At 50.6% G+C, this 17,374-nt stretch overlaps 1 protein-coding gene across 4 annotated transcripts in view; it reads right to left on the bottom strand.

Moving 5' to 3' along the window:
- GSG1L (GSG1 like) overlaps positions 1 to 17,374 on the bottom strand; it is a 185,918-nt gene that overhangs the window by 67,337 nt on the left and 101,207 nt on the right. For 3 of the 4 annotated variants that reach the window (XM_074346156.1, XM_074346153.1, XM_074346157.1), the window contains one exon: positions 160 to 312. The exons of the other annotated variant lie outside the window; for it this stretch is intronic. In XM_074346156.1, coding sequence (XP_074202257.1) covers positions 160 to 312 — 153 coding nt within the window. The remainder of the gene's footprint in view (positions 1 to 159; positions 313 to 17,374) is intronic. 4 annotated transcript variants of the gene reach the window in all.

Here is a 17,374-nt window from a genome sequence, read left to right as displayed (position 1 = left end):
ACTTTACAAGTTGTGACACTGAGGCTCAGAGAAGAGAAGCGATTGGCCAGAGGTTGCCCAGGTGGGCCAAGCAGGACTCAGCCCGAGGGGGGCTCCAGCACCCGCATTCCCCTCTGCCCGTTGTGCTCTCGCCCGGCTGCCTGAGGCCCTCTGCCTTACCTGACAGCACCGTGAAGACGGCTGCGAAGGCGTTGAGCTTGAGCCCGTCGATGACATTGCTGGAGTGGAAGAGCTCGAGACACATGAGGCTGAAGCCCACCACCAGCAGGAGGATGTAGAGCACCTCGGAGACCACTGACAGCCACAGGACCCCTGCACGGAGGAGGCAGGGAGGTCGTGAGAGGAGGACGCACAGCATGGACACTCCCTGTGTTTGTTTCACCCCATGCCGTTTGCTTGAGGGATCAATTTGTTTTAGAGAGGACCTCAGTTCTAGGGTGGGTCCTGATTTAGGTGTGGCTGGATCATGGCCAGCCACCTTCTCCAGCAGGACTGGCTCAGGAACCCCAGCCTAAGCCAGTGGGAGCATGGCGCTCTCTGGATGACGGTTACTGGTCCAGGGAGGCGTGCAACCAATAAGTGGGCTCATTCAGATTAGAGGAAAGAATTTCTATCCTGTAGCTTTCTCTTCTCATCTGTCAGATGACTGCCACTGGGAGCCATCTCACGGCCCAGAGGGCACCTGCCTTAGGATGAAGCTGACACTAGGGGCTGAGTGGAGCGATGGAGAGGGGACCTCATTGGGCCACCCAACCACCAGCCCTGAGGGCTTCCCTGTGGCCCAGCTGGACGGTGTGACGTCCTCTGTTACCTGCAGCTACAAGCACCCCATCTCTTACACACATCACGCTTGCCCTCAAGGGACACCTACATTTTTATTTACCCTGTACCTCACTCCAGTTTTTTCTAGAAACCATCACTGCTACTTCCATGGCTTCAACCTTGTGGCTGCCATGTTCTGCTGTGGTCCTACCCTCCAGGGCACAGCTGATTGATCCAACGTGGTCATGTGACCTAGACGCAGCCAATCAAAACCCTTCTCTAGGAATCTGTGCTTGTAACCCTCTGAAGTAGACATGAAGAGAGGCCCAGATGGGAGTCCAGGCAGTCTGACAGTGGGAGTGCCTGGTTCCAGCTGTTCCTGAAGGCCAGTTGCATCCCATCCTTCCAGCTGTTTGGCTCTCCAAACCTTCTTTTTATTCCCTAAGATAGCACAGCTCACTTTTCTCCACAACTGGTCCAAAATTGGGTTATCATCATTTGGGGCATCTTCTAGTTCTCCCATCCCACATTATTCCCCCTTCTTCCTACATGCTTTTTATTTGGAGACCCTTCCCTATCTCAGTCTGTGCAGTTCAGTTGCAGCTGGTCCACATCCTGACTCCATGTCTGGGCACAGGACTCATCCGGCCAGTCAGAGCTCTGCGTCTTCCTGACTCTAGTCATTGGTTCAGGAATGAACCTCTCTATGCCTCAGTTTCTTCACCTATGAAATGGGGGTAATAATAACACCTATCTCATAGTATTGTTACACTGTGAGGATTCAATTACACAGCAATGTAACGAGCTTGTGCTTAGCATACAGTGAGAGCTCAATTCATGGGCACACCTAAAGCTGCCAGTCACTTGTTCTGTCAATCACATGAGCCAAGAATTCCTTGTCTTCACCTAAGTTGGTCTGAGGTAGAATTTCTGTCTCTTACAACCAAGAGTCCTGATTTTCAGCTTTTCTTTTCTCTGAAGCTGTCAAACATGTCCTTTCCTACCTCTCTGCCTTTGAACAAGTTGTTCCTTTCACCTTAACATCCGAAGGACACCCAATATACACTATTCAGTGAAGGAAGCAAACAAACAGCAATTCCAAGTCCCTATCTGTTCCCTGATGAAAAATCCGGATTCTCAAACACCCACTATCATTCCTAGCACAACAGAGCTTTTGGAGCTTTGAAGCACTTTTCTTTTTTCTTTCTTTTTTTTTTTTTTTGCTACAAAAATATCGCATCTCCTGGGCAATCCCTTGGATTTCTGTAAGAGAATAATGTGCTCTTGGCAGCCTGGATGTTGTTAAAACACCCCCTGGCACCACACACTCGTAGCCTCCACAGCCCTCCGCTGGCCCAAGGCCCACCAGGCAGTGGGGAGGAAGGCAGGAGGTGCCGGGTGAGCTGGGCCATGCCAGCGGGCAGCCTTCAGCTCCAGCTGCTGTTGCCCTGCTGGTGGGTGGAGGCCGCCCCTCGCCAAGGTGTGGCGCACTGACTCAGCCAACTCCCTCGCACAGCCCCCACCCCCCTCCAAGAGGTGCTCTCATCCGGCCCACGGGGGCCCCAGGGCCAAGCCTCCACCCCGCCCACCACCCCTCACAGCAGGGCTCCGGCTCTCCTCTTTCAGATAGGCTGGGAGATGGCATCGGCCTTGGGGGGTTGAGGGGCTCCAAGAGTAAATTAACCACGGAGAAGCAGGCACTGGGATCTCAGATGCCTGGCTGGGGTTATGCTTTTTATTTCTGCAGATTTATTTGCCTGTCTACCCACTGGGCTCAGAGCATCTGTCTGAAAGTTTCAGCCCACTCAAGCCAAGGAAATTAATAACAATAGTCAGAAGTGGAATTGTTGCTGCAGTTATGCGAACAGTAGCAACGGTATCACAGTAAGGACCGACGGTTATTAGGCGTTTCTCACCTGCTGAATCATACAGGACAGTGCTCTCCTCCACCCAATCTCCTTGCACCTCTTTATAGTCTTTCTGTCTTTGGGGGATTGTCTTTGGGAGACTGGACTCCATTTTGCCCATCTTCATTCAGAAAGGGCCAAGAAACTTACACTTTCCTCTCTGCACTGTGGTCAACCAGCAGCTGACAGGTGGTCCCGCCCTACGGCTCTGGCAGAGACAACTCTGGGAGGTGACCCACACTGCAAAGCCCCCGCGGGGTCAAGAAGGAAGCTGCCCTCTCTGGGCCCTGGCCTGACATCACCTCCTTACTCACCTCCCTCCCTTCTCCCTCCTGCTCCCCCCAAGTCCCTTCCCCAGAGACATTTCCTTTATAAATGACTTGCAGCTGGATCCTCATCCCAAGGTCCGCTACCAGGGACTCCAGCCTCAGACACCAGCACTCACAGGCATGATCTCCCCCAATCCTCCAGACAACTTTACAAGGCAGCAAGGCAGCACCCATTCTACAGATGAGCAAACTTAAGTTAAGCAACTGGTCTACACAGCTGGCTAGTGGTATAGCGAGTTGGGGTTCAAGCCCTGGCCTCTCTGACTCCAGGAACAGTCAGAGGTTGTGAGCTGGAAGGATAGAGTGGCCAGCTGTATCATTGAAGTCGTATCGTTCCCGGCTCTGGGGCTGGTCACAAGGGCCCATTTGAGTGTGAAGGAGGAGGGTTCTCTGGTCCTGGCTCTTGCCTACATGCCCTCCAGCATCCCAAACAATTTCTGAGTCAGGATTTGTGCAAGAGGATGACCATGGAGTGGGATAATGGGGGGAGGGGGTTCTCACTGACCCCGAGTGGAGCTGGCCACGAGGTATGGTGGGGAAGGAGGCCACAGGGAAGAGCATACGGGTCTGAGGATGCTGGGAGCCAGGCTGCGGAAGGTCAGGCTGACCCACGCTGCAGAGGCAGGTGTATTCCTAAAGACCTCAGCAAGGGAAAGACGTGCCAGGAGCCTCACTCTGGAAGGGGGCCTGGCTGGGAGACCCACTGCAGGCTTTGGCCGCGCTCCATGGAGAGACGGTGGTGGCCCAGGACGTGGCAATGTCAGGGGTGAGGGCGAGTGGGGAACTTGATAACTCCGGAGGGGTGGGCTCAGTGGACAGCCAACCCACGAATGCAGAGGCAAAGGAAAGGGAAAAGTCCAGAGCGGGGCTGTGTTTCCAGCGCCGGCAACTGAGCGGACAGTCATGTTCCTCAGTGAGAATGGGACGATGCTAAGGCAGGAAGTCAGTGAGGTCACTCCTGCACATGCAGGGTCCACAGCAGCTTCAAGACCTCCAGTGGGGATGCCCAGAATGCAGCTAGAGCTCAGACAGGGAGGAGGGGCACTGGTAAGATGTAAGTACTCACTAAAGGTTTGCTGCGATTGTTCAAGAGACAGAGGCCTGTAAAAAGCACGCAGCGCAGAAGAGAAAAGGGTGGGAGGTGGAACCCTCAGGAAACTCAGTACTTAGGGGGAGGAGTGGGGAGCGGGCTCTGAGGGTGTAGTGACACTGTGGGTGCCCCACCCATCCCTGCCCACAATACTTCAGTGTCCCTGCCATCTGCCAGCACCTGTCCACCCCAGGGCTTGCCCTGGCCAACCCAGCCCACCCTCCACCTGCTGGGAAGCTGATACCACCCTGCCCTCCACCTGGCAGCAGCAGCCCTCAACCAATGCCGGGCGGGGGCTGATGAATAAGTACCCTAGGTGGGTAACACTGGGGTGGGGGTTTGCTGGGAGAAGTGAGGAGGAGCGCATCTACAAATCTGTATTTCGCACCAGCAGAGAGGTGCTGTGAAGTATGAAGAGCCACGATGTTCAATTGTCCGAATCAAAGAGTGAAAATACTATTTGCTTTTCCATTATTTTAAAAAATCTTACCAGCTCAATCAAAAGAGCCTCTGTTTGGTGCTGATGTGTCCTTAACACCTTCCTAACACTTGTTAATTGTTTAAACCAATGAGAGGGCTCAGATCTTCAGCAGTTCCTAGGCAGACCTGAAGAACATTTTGACAGTTATCTTCTGTGCTGGAGAATCCATCACCTGCATCCTCTCCTTCCCCGTCTTCCCCAGATCACTGCTCTGTGCCCCAAGGGACTGACTCCTTAGAACGGCATCCCCAGGCTCCCTAGCCTTCTGAGTCAGCAATGGGGGGCACCAGCTGGAAGTAGGAGGGAGGAGAGAGGTCAGCGTGTTTCTGCCCTGCTTCTGCCCTGCTCCTTCCCTGTCTCTGTCCACATCTCTGGCAGTGGCTTCATCCTCTTATCTGCAACCATGGCTCCATTGTCACGGCTACTGCTCTTACAGGCTTCGGAACACTGTTGCTACCCTTTCCTCCTTCCCACCCAAGGCTGGTAACAGTTTCCCCCTGTCCTCAGCCTTTGCGGGGCCTCAGATTCTTTTAACCCTTCCTACGCCTCTGTGAGAAAGAAGTTCTTTCATTCAAGTGCCTTCACTGGAACTAGTTGGGAGATTCTGCTTCCTGGAGAGAGCCTCCCTGGCACGTCGTTTTTTATGGCAAGGGATCCAATTAGAGTAGTGATCAAAGGCAGTGGTCTGAGTGGCCCCCTGACTACTGGCAGCAGCAGTACTTGGGAACTTGTGATGCAAATTCTTGGGTCTTACCGAATCAGACACTCTGACAGTGGGGCCCACTTGTGTTTTAAAGGGCCCTCCAGGTGATGCTGATGTACATTCAAACATGAGCATCACTGATCTGTGGTTCCCTTTTAAACGTACGTACAAAAAAGTGAGCGAACATCGGGAAAAACTGAGTCAATGCTAGACCGTAGGTGTTGGCATCTGGCAAACAGAGAAAAGGTAGAATGGGAATAATTAAACAACTGGGAATCATCGCGTAGTGTCTGGTCTACAATCAATGCCCACTATCATTATTCATGTTATGGAATGCATGCACATGTGGATAAAGGAAGCTGGAAAGGACAGTGGGCTGGCAGTCTCTGGGCAGGACCAGTGGGGAGCCTTAGTGATGCCCGGGAAAGGCTCAATAATCACAGAGATGATTGTTTCAAGTCCCTGAAACTTGCCGCTAATGGCTTGATCTGCAGCTGAGAATTGATGACCTCCTGGGGCAGAGGAAATGAAATGATTTCTCATCAGGTGCGGGACCTGAGGGGTGACAGCTAATCCTGTTAGCTACACTTTTTTTTTTTGCCTTTTTAAAAAACATCTTCGTGACGCCAACTCTGACCCTCCATTGATGAAACTGACAGAATTGCAAGGATGATTTCCCTTGGGCCCGAGATTCCCTCCCTTGCTAAGACGGTTTCTGGGGCCAGCTCCTTGGCTGAGGGGGACATCATGGGTGGGAGCCATGTCTTGGATGTGTGACCATGGCTGGGGGCCCTACCCCTCTGCCCTCCGTTTCCTCATTTGAAAAACGGGCACAGTAGACTTGTGTGCATTAAATGAGACAATACCATTCAGTCACACAAGCCTGACCCTTGGAAAGCAGTCAAGAAAACTAAGTATTACTATTACCTCCTAATTAGTATAATTATTAGCAATTACAATAATTACAAGAGGCAGTCAGGCATAGGGGTGAAGGGCGTGGACGTGGGACAGGCCACCTAGGTTAACACCTGGCTCTGCCACTTACTAGCTGGGAGACTGCAAGTCGTCTCTCCCACTGTACCTGTTTTCTCGCTTATAAATTGGGAAATAGAAGTGGGGAGGGTATAGTTCAAGTGGTAGACTGCATGCTTAGCATGCACGAGGTCCTGGGTTCAATCCCCAATACCTCCTCTAAGAATAAATAAGCCTAATTACACCCCCTCCCTGTAAAAAAGAAACAGGAATAAATTGGGAGATAGATAGTACCCACTTCTGGACTGTTGTGAGGATAAAGTGAGTTAATTGATGAGTAAAGTGCTAAGGGCAGTGCCTGGCATATAGCAAGTGTTACATAAACATTAGCTGTTACTATTATTTGTCATTGTAATTCCCATGGGACGTAGCCAAAGAGCAGGCAGCCTGGAACGAGTGCATCTCGGCCACTGGACAAATAAAACTTATTGGAGCGGGCGAAGGGGGAGAGAGGAGGAAATTGTTGGAATATCATATGAAATCCCAAGACTTAATGGCATTTCAAGAGAAAACATTTTTCCCCCTAAAATCCATCAGTTTAATATGTCAAATCAATAAGTAGTGGTGCAGTGGCCGCTGGCTGTGGGCTTGGTGACACACCCCCTGAAGCCCAGCATGTTAAGTCATGTAAATGACACGAGCCGGGACCTCTGAGGCTGGAAATGACTCTGTGACAGCTGCTGTTTGCAAAATGTCAATACTGGAAGCTCAAAGGGATGCACAGGGGGCTGGGAGAAGGACGCCAGAGGCCTCAGAAAACCACAGGGAGGAATCTGGGGGGTCACTGAGCCCCCAGGTCTCAGCCTGCAGATGAGAAGTTAGGATGTGCTGTGTTACAAAGCAGGTTGTGGGCAAATTAGGGTAGGGGCAGGTCTTCCACCTCCCAGGTTGCACGACTGGGGAGTGGGGTGACTCGATCAGAGGCACAGGGATTGAGGTTTGAGGGGAGAGGGGCTGCCCTGAAGACCAAGGGATGGTGGCTGTACAACACGTCTGCAGCCCTGAGTTCCAGCCCTGATGCTGTGGGACCCTGGAAGGCCCTGGTGCCTCCGGGGTCCTCAGTTTCCCTCCCAGTAAAACAAGTGGTCTCTCAAACAAGCTGCCAACAGGCCGAAGCCAGCTTGCAAAATTGTCTTGTTTGGCCCACACAGTATTTTAAAAATATCTGAATTCATTATCAACATTTAAAAATAGGAGACTTCACATAAAAAAATCCAGATTTCTGGATTTGTTTGCAAAATGAGTGGATGCAGCAATCCAAGACCCACGTCCCTACATGATGATGACTGTGGGGCTGAGCTAGGGCGGCCCCCCTCAAACAGGGCATGTACTTCTGGGCCAGCACAGAACCCCGCCCTGCCCCCGGACTCCTTCACTCCTTCAGGGTTCCTGCCTAGCGCTCGTGAGCATTTGAATTTACAGCCTCCCATACAATGATGCCTAAAGTCATTCCTACCCCTGACATTCTGCAGCAATTCAACTTTTGGGGAGCCTGTATGGTCCTCCCCGTTATCTACATGTGGGAGTGAAATATACAGCAAACTCTCAGTTATCCAGCTTCCTCGAGGATGAGGGGTTCTAGCAAACACCATGCCACCTCATACATGAGGGTGCCAATTTTCAAAGAGTTAGAGTAAAAGAAAAGGCATTTAGCTCTAAAAATATGCCCAGAGTGATTTAACTGAGCCAGGAATATGGATCTGAGAACTATTTCTGAGAGTCAGCTTGTCCACCCCAGGCCCACATCCTGTCCACGAAGGCCTGAGAGGGCCAGGAGTTGCCCAAGGTCACGACACTGGGAATCTTCCTTTCATAAGTCAGACAGAACCTTTTAGGCTTTGACTGGAGATCATGGTAGAGACCCTAGGTGACCACTCTTACAGGATGTGCAAAAACGTTGGGTACCAGAGCACGTGGGAACAGAATGCCATTCAAACACCCATCATTGTGTTGCTCAGGAAACACAGGACCTGGGAGGGACTGTTTTCTGTGTGACCATCTTTTCCTTTTCTAGAGCCTCTCTACTCAAAGCAGACCTACCAGCTCAAGATCTACCTTTTAACCAGATCCACAGCTCACCCAGACACACATTCAAGCGTGAGGAGCACTGCTCTAGAGGATGAAGTTCAAAGTCTTCATGCAGCACCCAGTGCCCTTGACAGGCGGGTCCTAAGCAGCCCTGCCCACCTTCACCCTCAGCACCATCTGCTTGCTGAAGGTTCCATGCCCTCTTGTGTCTCCAGCATGGCCCTAGCCCCTGAAGTGTCGGCCTCTTCTGGGCTCAACTGAATAACTGCAAAGATATCCACGTCCTAATCTCCAGAACATGTGATTATGTTATGTTACTTTATACAGTGGATTGTGATCTTGAGATGGAGACATTATCCTGGATTAATTGGATGGGCCCAATGTAATCACAAGGGTCCTTGTAAGAGGGAAGTAAGAGGGTCAGAGTCAGGAACAGGAGATGTGATAACAGAAGCCGAAGTTGGAGCAATATAGGGCCATGAGCCAAGGAATACAGGCAGCCTCCAGAAACTGGAAAACGCAAGGAAACAGGTTCTCCCCTGGAGGTCTCCCTTGGAGTCTCAGAAAGGAATGCATTCCTGCCGACAATCTGATTTTAGCCCCATAAAACTCACTTCAGAATTCTGATCCCCAGAACTTTAAGATAATAAATCCATGTTGTTTTAAGGCATTACGTTTGTGCTAACCTGTTACAATAACAATAAGAAACAAATTTCTTCTTTCTTCTACTTTCTAACATCTTTTTCTTTTTTTTCTTTTCCTTCAACTTTCTAACATCTTCTTTCTTTGTTCAAGATCACCTCCTCCAAGAAGCCTCTCCTGACTACCCCAGCCCCTACGGTAGCCCCCAGACGACCTCAGCCAAAAAGGAAGCTTCTCTACCACTTCCAGGTAGATGCCTTGCTTAGATGGAGAGAACCCGGACTTGGGGGGTCAAGTAGGTCTGGATTTGACCTAGGACCCTTACCTAACCTCTCTGAGCCTCAGTCTCTTTGGGTATAAAATGAAGTCAACACGACCCATCTCACACGTTTTCTGTGAGATCGTGGCTGCAAACCCCCCAAGCTAGTTCCTGGCACATTGTAGGCCCCCAGTAAATGTTGGTGTACAAAGCTGACAAGCTGGGCCTGGAGAAATGAGGTGTCCTCCTCTCAGCTCACAACTGGATAAACGAGTTTATCAGTGGAACTGATTTTGACAATGCCTTACTGTCCCCAGAGTCCCACAAGGCTCCAGTCCCTGTCAACTTAGAAATGACTCTGGCAGACATGCCCTTTAGAAACGGCTCTGATGGAACCCAGGGACAGTCACTGAGCATTTGATATGTGTCATGGTGACCTTGGCCTTCAGCATCAGATGACAATGATTTTTCTTTCTATTTCGGACCCAGAAGCTGGCCTTGAAGATAAACCCTGGCCCCCACAGGCCGGGATCTGGGGAGGAGGTTGGGAGGGCAAATGTGGTGGGAAGAACTCAGAAGTTCAAGGTTGAGCTCTGGCCACCACCTCCACCCCAACCTCCCACCACTTGGGCGAGTCCTCCCACCGCTCTGGGCCTCCTCCTTCTCCCATCTCTAAGATGGGGTTGCTACGCAAGCAAAGGAAGTTGGACAGGGTAGGTCAGAAGCCGCAAACTTGCCTAAAGAGAAGTTTTTGAGATTTGTTGCTGTTTCCTGGGTTGGTTTGGCTCCATCTCTTTTTCTGTCTGTCTCTCTCTTATTATATGTGGCATTTTAAAAATTTTGAATTAGATGCCAACATTTTAAAATGGGAAAATCCCATGAAAATCTAGATTCTTTGGGAGATCTGGCCAATCAGGGCCACATTCCCACAGGAAGACAACAGCTGGAGCCCAGAGGCGGCTGCTCCCTGTAGGCGGTGCAGGTGCTCTCCAGTTTGCCACAGTCCCCACTCTTCCCTATAGTCTCCTGCCCTGGAGGCTACAGCCCAGGGAAGCACCCCAGAGTGTGGGCAGGGTCCTTTACAATGAGAGCTGGGAGAAAGCAGAGAGAGGGAGAAAAAGCCAGGCAGTGTGCAGCCAGGGGACAGAGACGGGCAGGGCTCGGGAAGGAGGCCGGCTGGGAATGCCGGGAGAGGCACTGCATCCGAAGGGCCTCCTAGACACCAGCTGGTTCCTACTCCAGCTGCCACCTGCCGCCAGGTGGGAGGAGCGGTACCCTGGAGAACGCATCTGTGAACAGAATGGGGCTGGTCGCTGCAGAGCACAGAAAAGAAGGAAACGTGTGCCCAGTGGTTAAGGGCATGCCTGCGGAGCCAGACCCCCTGCAGGCAAACCTCATCTCTGCTATTGACTTGCTGTGTGACCCTGGGCAAGTTACTACACCTCTCTAGCCTCACTTTCCTCCTCTGCCTCTGAGGGTGGTTGTAAGAGTTAAATGAGACATGTAACACGGCATAAACCAGGCTCAGCTCACAACAGGCCTCAATACATGCCCCCTGTCCTCATGAAACAGATGAGAACACTGAGACTTGGAAAGAGGAAGAAAAAATTCATCTGCCTCAAGCTTGAAAGAGCCAGGCTGAGTGGGTGGTAGGGAGATACTGTCACCCAGGTGATCTGGATTCAACATGTGCCCAGTATCCCAAGGCAGGCACACTCTAGCTCTGTGCCCTTGGCCTCCCTGTGGCCCTCTTCCCGAATCCAGGGCATTCTGACATGCCGTCCTGGATCCTGACATCCAAACTCATCTGAAAAATCACAGTCACTGAACCAAACAAATTTCCCAAACCTAGACTCTGTGTCAGGTGCTACAGGGGATGCAGAGGGGATCAGACTTGGATCCAACCCTCCGGGAACTGCAAATTTAATCTTAGGGCCAAGACACACATCCAACAACGACAACCACATTATTACTTAAGGTGCCAAGCACTGTGCTGGGCCCTTGGCAAGTAGAAATTCATTTCAACTCCACAACAACCATTGGACTTGCATGCTATTATTATCTCCAAGTTCTAGATGAAGAGAAAACTGAGGCCCAGACAGGTTCATTACCCGGCCCAGGATCACAGCTAGCACGTGGCAGAGCTGGGATTCAAAGGCCAGCCAGCCCAGCTTCTCCTGCATGAGCCCAGCCGGCCTCAAGGCCCTGTGTGCCAGGGGAAGAAGGAACACCTCCTGATAATCTGTAGGTGGCCCAGCTGGTTCCTTCCAACAAGCATTCAAAATAGGCACTACATCTTACAAATGAGGATACTAAAGCACAGAGAGGGGAAGTGATTTGCCCAAGGTCCCACAGCGTTGGCAAGGGAAGCAGTCAGGAGTGGTGCCTGGCTCTCTGAGCCCTCCTCTCCAGCTCTCTGCTGGGGTTCTGCCTTTTTTCCGGGCCATGGACTCCTATGGCATCTAATGAGGCCTAACATTTTTCTCTGAAAAATGTTTTTAAATGCATAAGACCAAACGTACAGGATTGCAAAGGAACCAATTACATTGAAATGGAGTTAGCAAGACATATTTAAAAATCAAACATATAGTATTAACCTACGTGTTTCTTTCCTAATGCACAAAATAACAAGATCTAGTGTGAGTCTGGTAACTTCCGTAACTTTGAAGTAGCTTGGAAGAAAGTGATTATTTTCAAGATCTCTGCAAACCCTGTAAGGTGTTATGAAAACTCTGTGATTCCAGTTGTTGACAAAGTTCCAGATGGAGGGAAATGCTAACTGCCAGTCAGAGGCTAGTGAGAGGAAAGATGTAATATCTTGCCACCCAAGTTCTTGCATCCCCTGCATTCTGACCACTGACCCCCTTGGGAATTTCTAGGTTAAGAATCTCTGCCTGAAGCAGTTGTTCTCAAATGTCTGCTTGCTAAAATTCACATTGCCAGGCTGCCCCACCACCTCCCCAAGGAAGCTGATGCTGTGGATGCAGGGAAGAGGCTGGGCTCTGCATTTTGAAAAGCACCCTGGGTCATTCTGATGCATGGGCCATATTTGGAGAAAGAAATGTCTTAAAAATGCAAATACCATGAAGTCTCTTCCTTGTTGCAACCTTCTAGAGATCCCTCATTGCAGTTGGGATAAACCCCAACTTCCTGCCAGCTTTTGAGCACCCCCACCAAGGTAGTCAAGCCTCTGCCTACCCTTTGATGTCTCCTCACTGACCACATTCCAGCCACCTCAGGGCCTTTGCACGTGCTGTGCCCACTGTCCAGATTGCTCACCTCCCAGCATTGCTACATTGACTGATTCCCAGCTCAGCTGCCACCAACCACTCCATCTAAAGGAGCCACATCCTCAACACACACAGTCACTTTCCAGCCTTCAACCCATTTCATTTTTCATTCTTTGAAATGGTGTTATCTCTTGGCTAACTCATGTGTAATCTGCTCTCCATCCATAGTGAAAGTTCCATGTGGGCAGGGATTTTGTCCGACTGTTCAGCGCTGTCTCCTAGAACAGTGTCTGGCACCAGCACAGGATGCGCTCAGTGAAAAGTCGTTAAACAAATAACTGAAGAAATGACACAAGCCAAGAGGAAAAGGAGGAGATGGCCAGGCTCCCTCAGCAGCGAAGAAGCCAAAGGAAGAAACTGCTTCAAGGATGAGGCAGCACTGTTGTGAATGCCACCCAAAGGTCAGGAAAAATGAGGACCGAGAGACTAGAAAAGGCCACAGCTTTGTAGATTGGAGACCCTCTGGTGACATTTGCGAGAAAGGAGACAGATTCCTCATAGGGGCTGATGCCAAAGGGAATCTGACTTGAGGGGCTGGAAAGGAGTGGGTGGTGAGGCTGGCAGTGCAGACTCCTTGGGTTTTGATAATGAGAACTGGCGGGCATGGAGTAGAGGGGAGGTTTGTTCAAGCTTCAGTGCAGAGGGAGGGAGGAGGGGAGGCAGACGGTTTAGGGGTTTGGTCATCTGGACTCAGTCAATGCCTGAGTCATTAACTCCATTTCGGTGGGGACGAACCCAGTGGGATAAGGGCAGGGCTTTGGAGCCAGAGTGGGTTCAAATCCCACCTCCTCCAACTACCAGCTGTGTTACTGGGGGCAAGTTATTTAAATCCTGCTGGGTCTCAGTTTCCTCATCTGTAAAATGGAATGCCTACAGTGCCCACTTCAAGGGTGGTAGTGGGGATTCAATGGCCTCCACTCCCCATACCCAGCACGCAGTAAGCGCCCAGCAAGTATAATCTTTTGTTTCCTAATTATGCCAGTGCTGTGTTGGAGCTGGAATGTCACAAGGAAATGCTGCTCTCAGGTCACACTGGACAGACGAGGAGACAGACCAGTGAAGCAGAGATGGACCACACATGAGTCTGTAAACAGGGGCTGTGGCCAGGCTGGGGAGGCCCAAGAGCTTCCAGAGGAGGTGCTGCCTCCAATGAGACTTGAAGGACAAGAGGGGACCAGGATAGACAAACCGACCTGGGGAGCAGGAGTTAGGACCACAGGGGACCTCAGGTGTTGCTGGACCACAGTGGCCAAGTGGTGAATGGCTGGGGCCAGCCAGAGGAGGCCACTTCATCTTGAGGACAGCGGGGAGCCACGGGAGATCTCCTGCCAGGGGAGTGGTCGTATCTGCTGTCCAAAATTTCATGCTGATGCTGTGCAGAGAGCGGAGGGAGGGGCAAGCCTGGAGTTGACGCTGATCCATGGGGAGACCACCAGGGGGATCCAGAAGTCAACGAAGGAAACAGTGACCAAGGCAGCCAAGGAGGGCTCACCCCGAGGAATCTGGATTGTTAATTTGGCAGGTGTCGCATAAGGACAAGAACCTAAGGTGGCTGTCAAACTTCCACCCGATTCCATCAACTCTTGACTCCCCGACTCCATCACAACCAGCTGATGGTCACAGATGGAGCCTATTTATAGTGGGAGGAGGGGACTTCAGATGCAGGAGTTTGGGGCTCCATGGACAGAATGCAGCTCCCCCTTCCTCCCCGAGCTTCCATTTGGAAGTCCTGGCCCCAGGAAGGCCCAGCCAAGACAGAGAACCTTTAAGGCCTTCCACGAAGCCATGCTGAGTGTGTCTTCCAGTGGGCTCAGCATTTCCTCGCCTCTTGCCTGTCAGGGGCAGCAGCCACCTGAACAACGGCCTTTAACTCCCCCACACCTCCTGGTCTCACCTCCCACCCTCCTCCCCCTTGCTCACTTCCTTCTACTCAAACTAACCTCCTTGCTGCTTCTGAAATGCCTCAGCACACACCTGCCTCAGGACCTCTGCACTTGCCTTTCCCTTCCCCTGGATCTCCCTCCCCTCCCCTCCTCTAAGTTTTGTCCAAATGTTATTTCTCAGTGATGTCTTCCCTGATCCCACTATTTAAAACTGCCAACATCCCTCCCCAATACTCCCTAGCCCCTTTCTCTTTTTATTTTTCTCTCTATCATTTATCACCATTCAGCAGCCAGAGAGACCTTTGTAGAATGTAAATCAAATCTCCCTCCTGTAAGCCCTCCAATGCTCCAGTGTTTTCTCATCACACTCAAAATAAAATCCAAGTTCCTTCCAGGACCCTAAATGATCTGGCCCCCACCCACCTGTCCAGCCTGATCTCCCTTCTTCCCTGAGCCTCTTTTCTATCCACAAATGCACAAAACTCATTCCCACCTCAGGGCCTTTGCACATGCTTTCCCCAACTTTGATTAGAAACATGGGTACAAGAAATCTCTTATTTTCCTCCTTAAGTAAAGACACAAGCACAATAATAAAAGAATAGACACCCTGCTACCATGTCAGGGGGACAACAGAGTCACAGAGTGGCAACTGTAGCCACCTGGAGGGCCTCTAGCCGGGGTAAAAGTAAAGCTGGCTCAGCTCGTCCAACTGATGAGAGTGGGTAACCAGGGTTGCCAGATCACCCAGCTTTTTAAAAGAAGCCAGAAATCCTGATTTTTTTTTAATGTGAACGCTCCCCATTTGGAAACATCAGCAATGAATTCTAATGTTTTCAAACACCACATGAGTCAATCAAACACACTGAGCAGTAGCAGGGCCCTGGGACACTAGTGTACAATCCTTCACAGAAGTCAAAACCCAATCCTAACTGAGTCCTCTCCACTTCATTATTCAGATGGTGAAAAAAATCCACCCCAGAGAGAGAACAAGAATTGAACAAGGTCACACAGCAGTACATTGGACTCCAGCCCAGGACCTCTGCTTCTTAACAGACATTTAACTCCTACAGTGCACTAGGCTAGACCACACAAAGCAGGAAACCCTAGTCAAGTTCATGTCAGCACCTTTGAGGCATGCACAGAATAAGGGGAAAAAATGTTTGTGGACAGAAATCTTTTAGGGTTTATCTGCAAGGCTGCGTGACAGGCTATTCTAGCACAAAGAATAGGCTTCTTCTATCTGACTAGGACGTTCATCTTGGCAGGGGGCGTGGGGAGCAATGTATGATTCTGCCTGAGTCTCCCTTGCACTTGGAATCTCTATTTTATTACCCTGGAGCCAGACAGCATCCTTTTTCTTGCAACCCCCCTTACCCCCACCACCACCTTGGTCAAAAGGATCCTGGTTTTTATCACTCTAGCAGAAGATTCTAAAAATATCTAAACTCACCAACTTCGGGGGTTTATTCTCTCATCTGGGACGCACCCACAAAGCTTTTGCCAATATAAATGGCATTTCCTTTGGTATTTTTAAAGATCAGAGAATCCAAGAGAATCTGCAAGCTGGACGGGGCCTTTGAGATCACAGCTTTCAAATGCCTCATGTTTCAGGGTTGTTTTTTTTTTTTTTTTTTTAAAAAGGTGTTTTTTTTTTTTAAAGGAGGCCCAAAGGTTAGGTTTCCAGATAATTCACAAAAGAAGAAATGAACCTAATGATAATTTTATGGAAAAATAGATTCAACCCCATTAGCAATACAATTTAAATTAAAACATCCATGAGATAGCACCTTTGGCCAGCATATTGAGCAAAGGTTTTTCAAGTAAGAGTTTCTGGTGGAAGATGGTAAGGGCACATGAGTTTCCCTTGCAGGGACGCTTACCTGTCACTCAGTAGTCATGCAGTCCCCATGTCGCAGGCCCCCCGCAGATAGAAGGGGCCATGTGACTTATCCCAGACACTGTGCTCTGAGCAGAAATAGGCATCACTTTTGAGAAAATGCATAGAAAAGCTGGTGTATGACCTCCCAGCCCTCATTCTTGCTTACAGGGAGCATGGGAGACCACGTGTTGAGATGTTGGTGTGTCCATCAGCCTGGGTCCCTAGCAGACCAAGTTTGCTTCAGCCTGGGGCCCTCTACACCTAGGTTTTCCTTCTAGAATGTTCTTTCCTCTTACCCTCACCATTAACCATTTTTCTCCATTCAAATCTCAGCTAAGATGTCAATTCCTCAGACTGCAGCCAGAAAGGTCCCAGTCTATCCACCAATCTAACCTTCCCGGCCCCAGACACTCCCGATTCTGACATCTTGTTTGTCTTCTGAGCAGCTTTCTCGTTTTGAAATGATCGTATCTTTGGCTTAGTCTCCTCATCTGTAAAATGGGCAGTTGGACTCAACAGTTCCTAAGGGCCCTTCCTCTCCCACGTGACTCCCGGGACCCTGATAGGTACTGACCCTGTCTCCACCACCTCTCCCGCTCCTGTGCCCTAGGTTAGCTCAGCATCCCTTTTGGGAATAGAATCCGCTTTTCCTTCCAAGGACCACCTCTGCCCACTCCAGTTCTTGCAATGGTGGGGCAGACCACTCTTTCCAGTTCCAGCCTGGCCGTAACCCAGGCCACGGTGATTGGTTCAGGGATGGGCACGTGACTCACAGCTGAGCCAATCAGAGCCAGCCCTGGGGCTTTGCAGAAACATCTGGGAAAGAGGTGTTCCTTTTCTACCATGGGTTGCTAAACTGGGGAGGATGGAAACCAGGAGCTGTCCGGGGCATCTCTGCCACTACACAGCCTACCTGGGAAGGAAGGTAACACAGGGACCCTGAGCTGAGACACAGGAGCTGCCTCCTAAGAGCAAAGTGGAGCCAGCTATGCGCGATGATGATATGCCTGACTGCTGGGTTCCCTGGGCCAGCAAATTCCTCCTTTGGCTCAAGCCTGTTGGAATGAGTTTTCTGTCTCCTGCAACCAA

Source organism: Camelus bactrianus, chromosome 18 (genome assembly GCF_048773025.1).
Source record: "Camelus bactrianus isolate YW-2024 breed Bactrian camel chromosome 18, ASM4877302v1, whole genome shotgun sequence".
NCBI classification, from domain to species: Eukaryota; Metazoa; Chordata; class Mammalia; order Artiodactyla; family Camelidae; genus Camelus; species Camelus bactrianus.
Note: the sequence above shows the minus strand (reverse complement) of the source record. Positions and strands in the feature narration are given on the sequence as shown.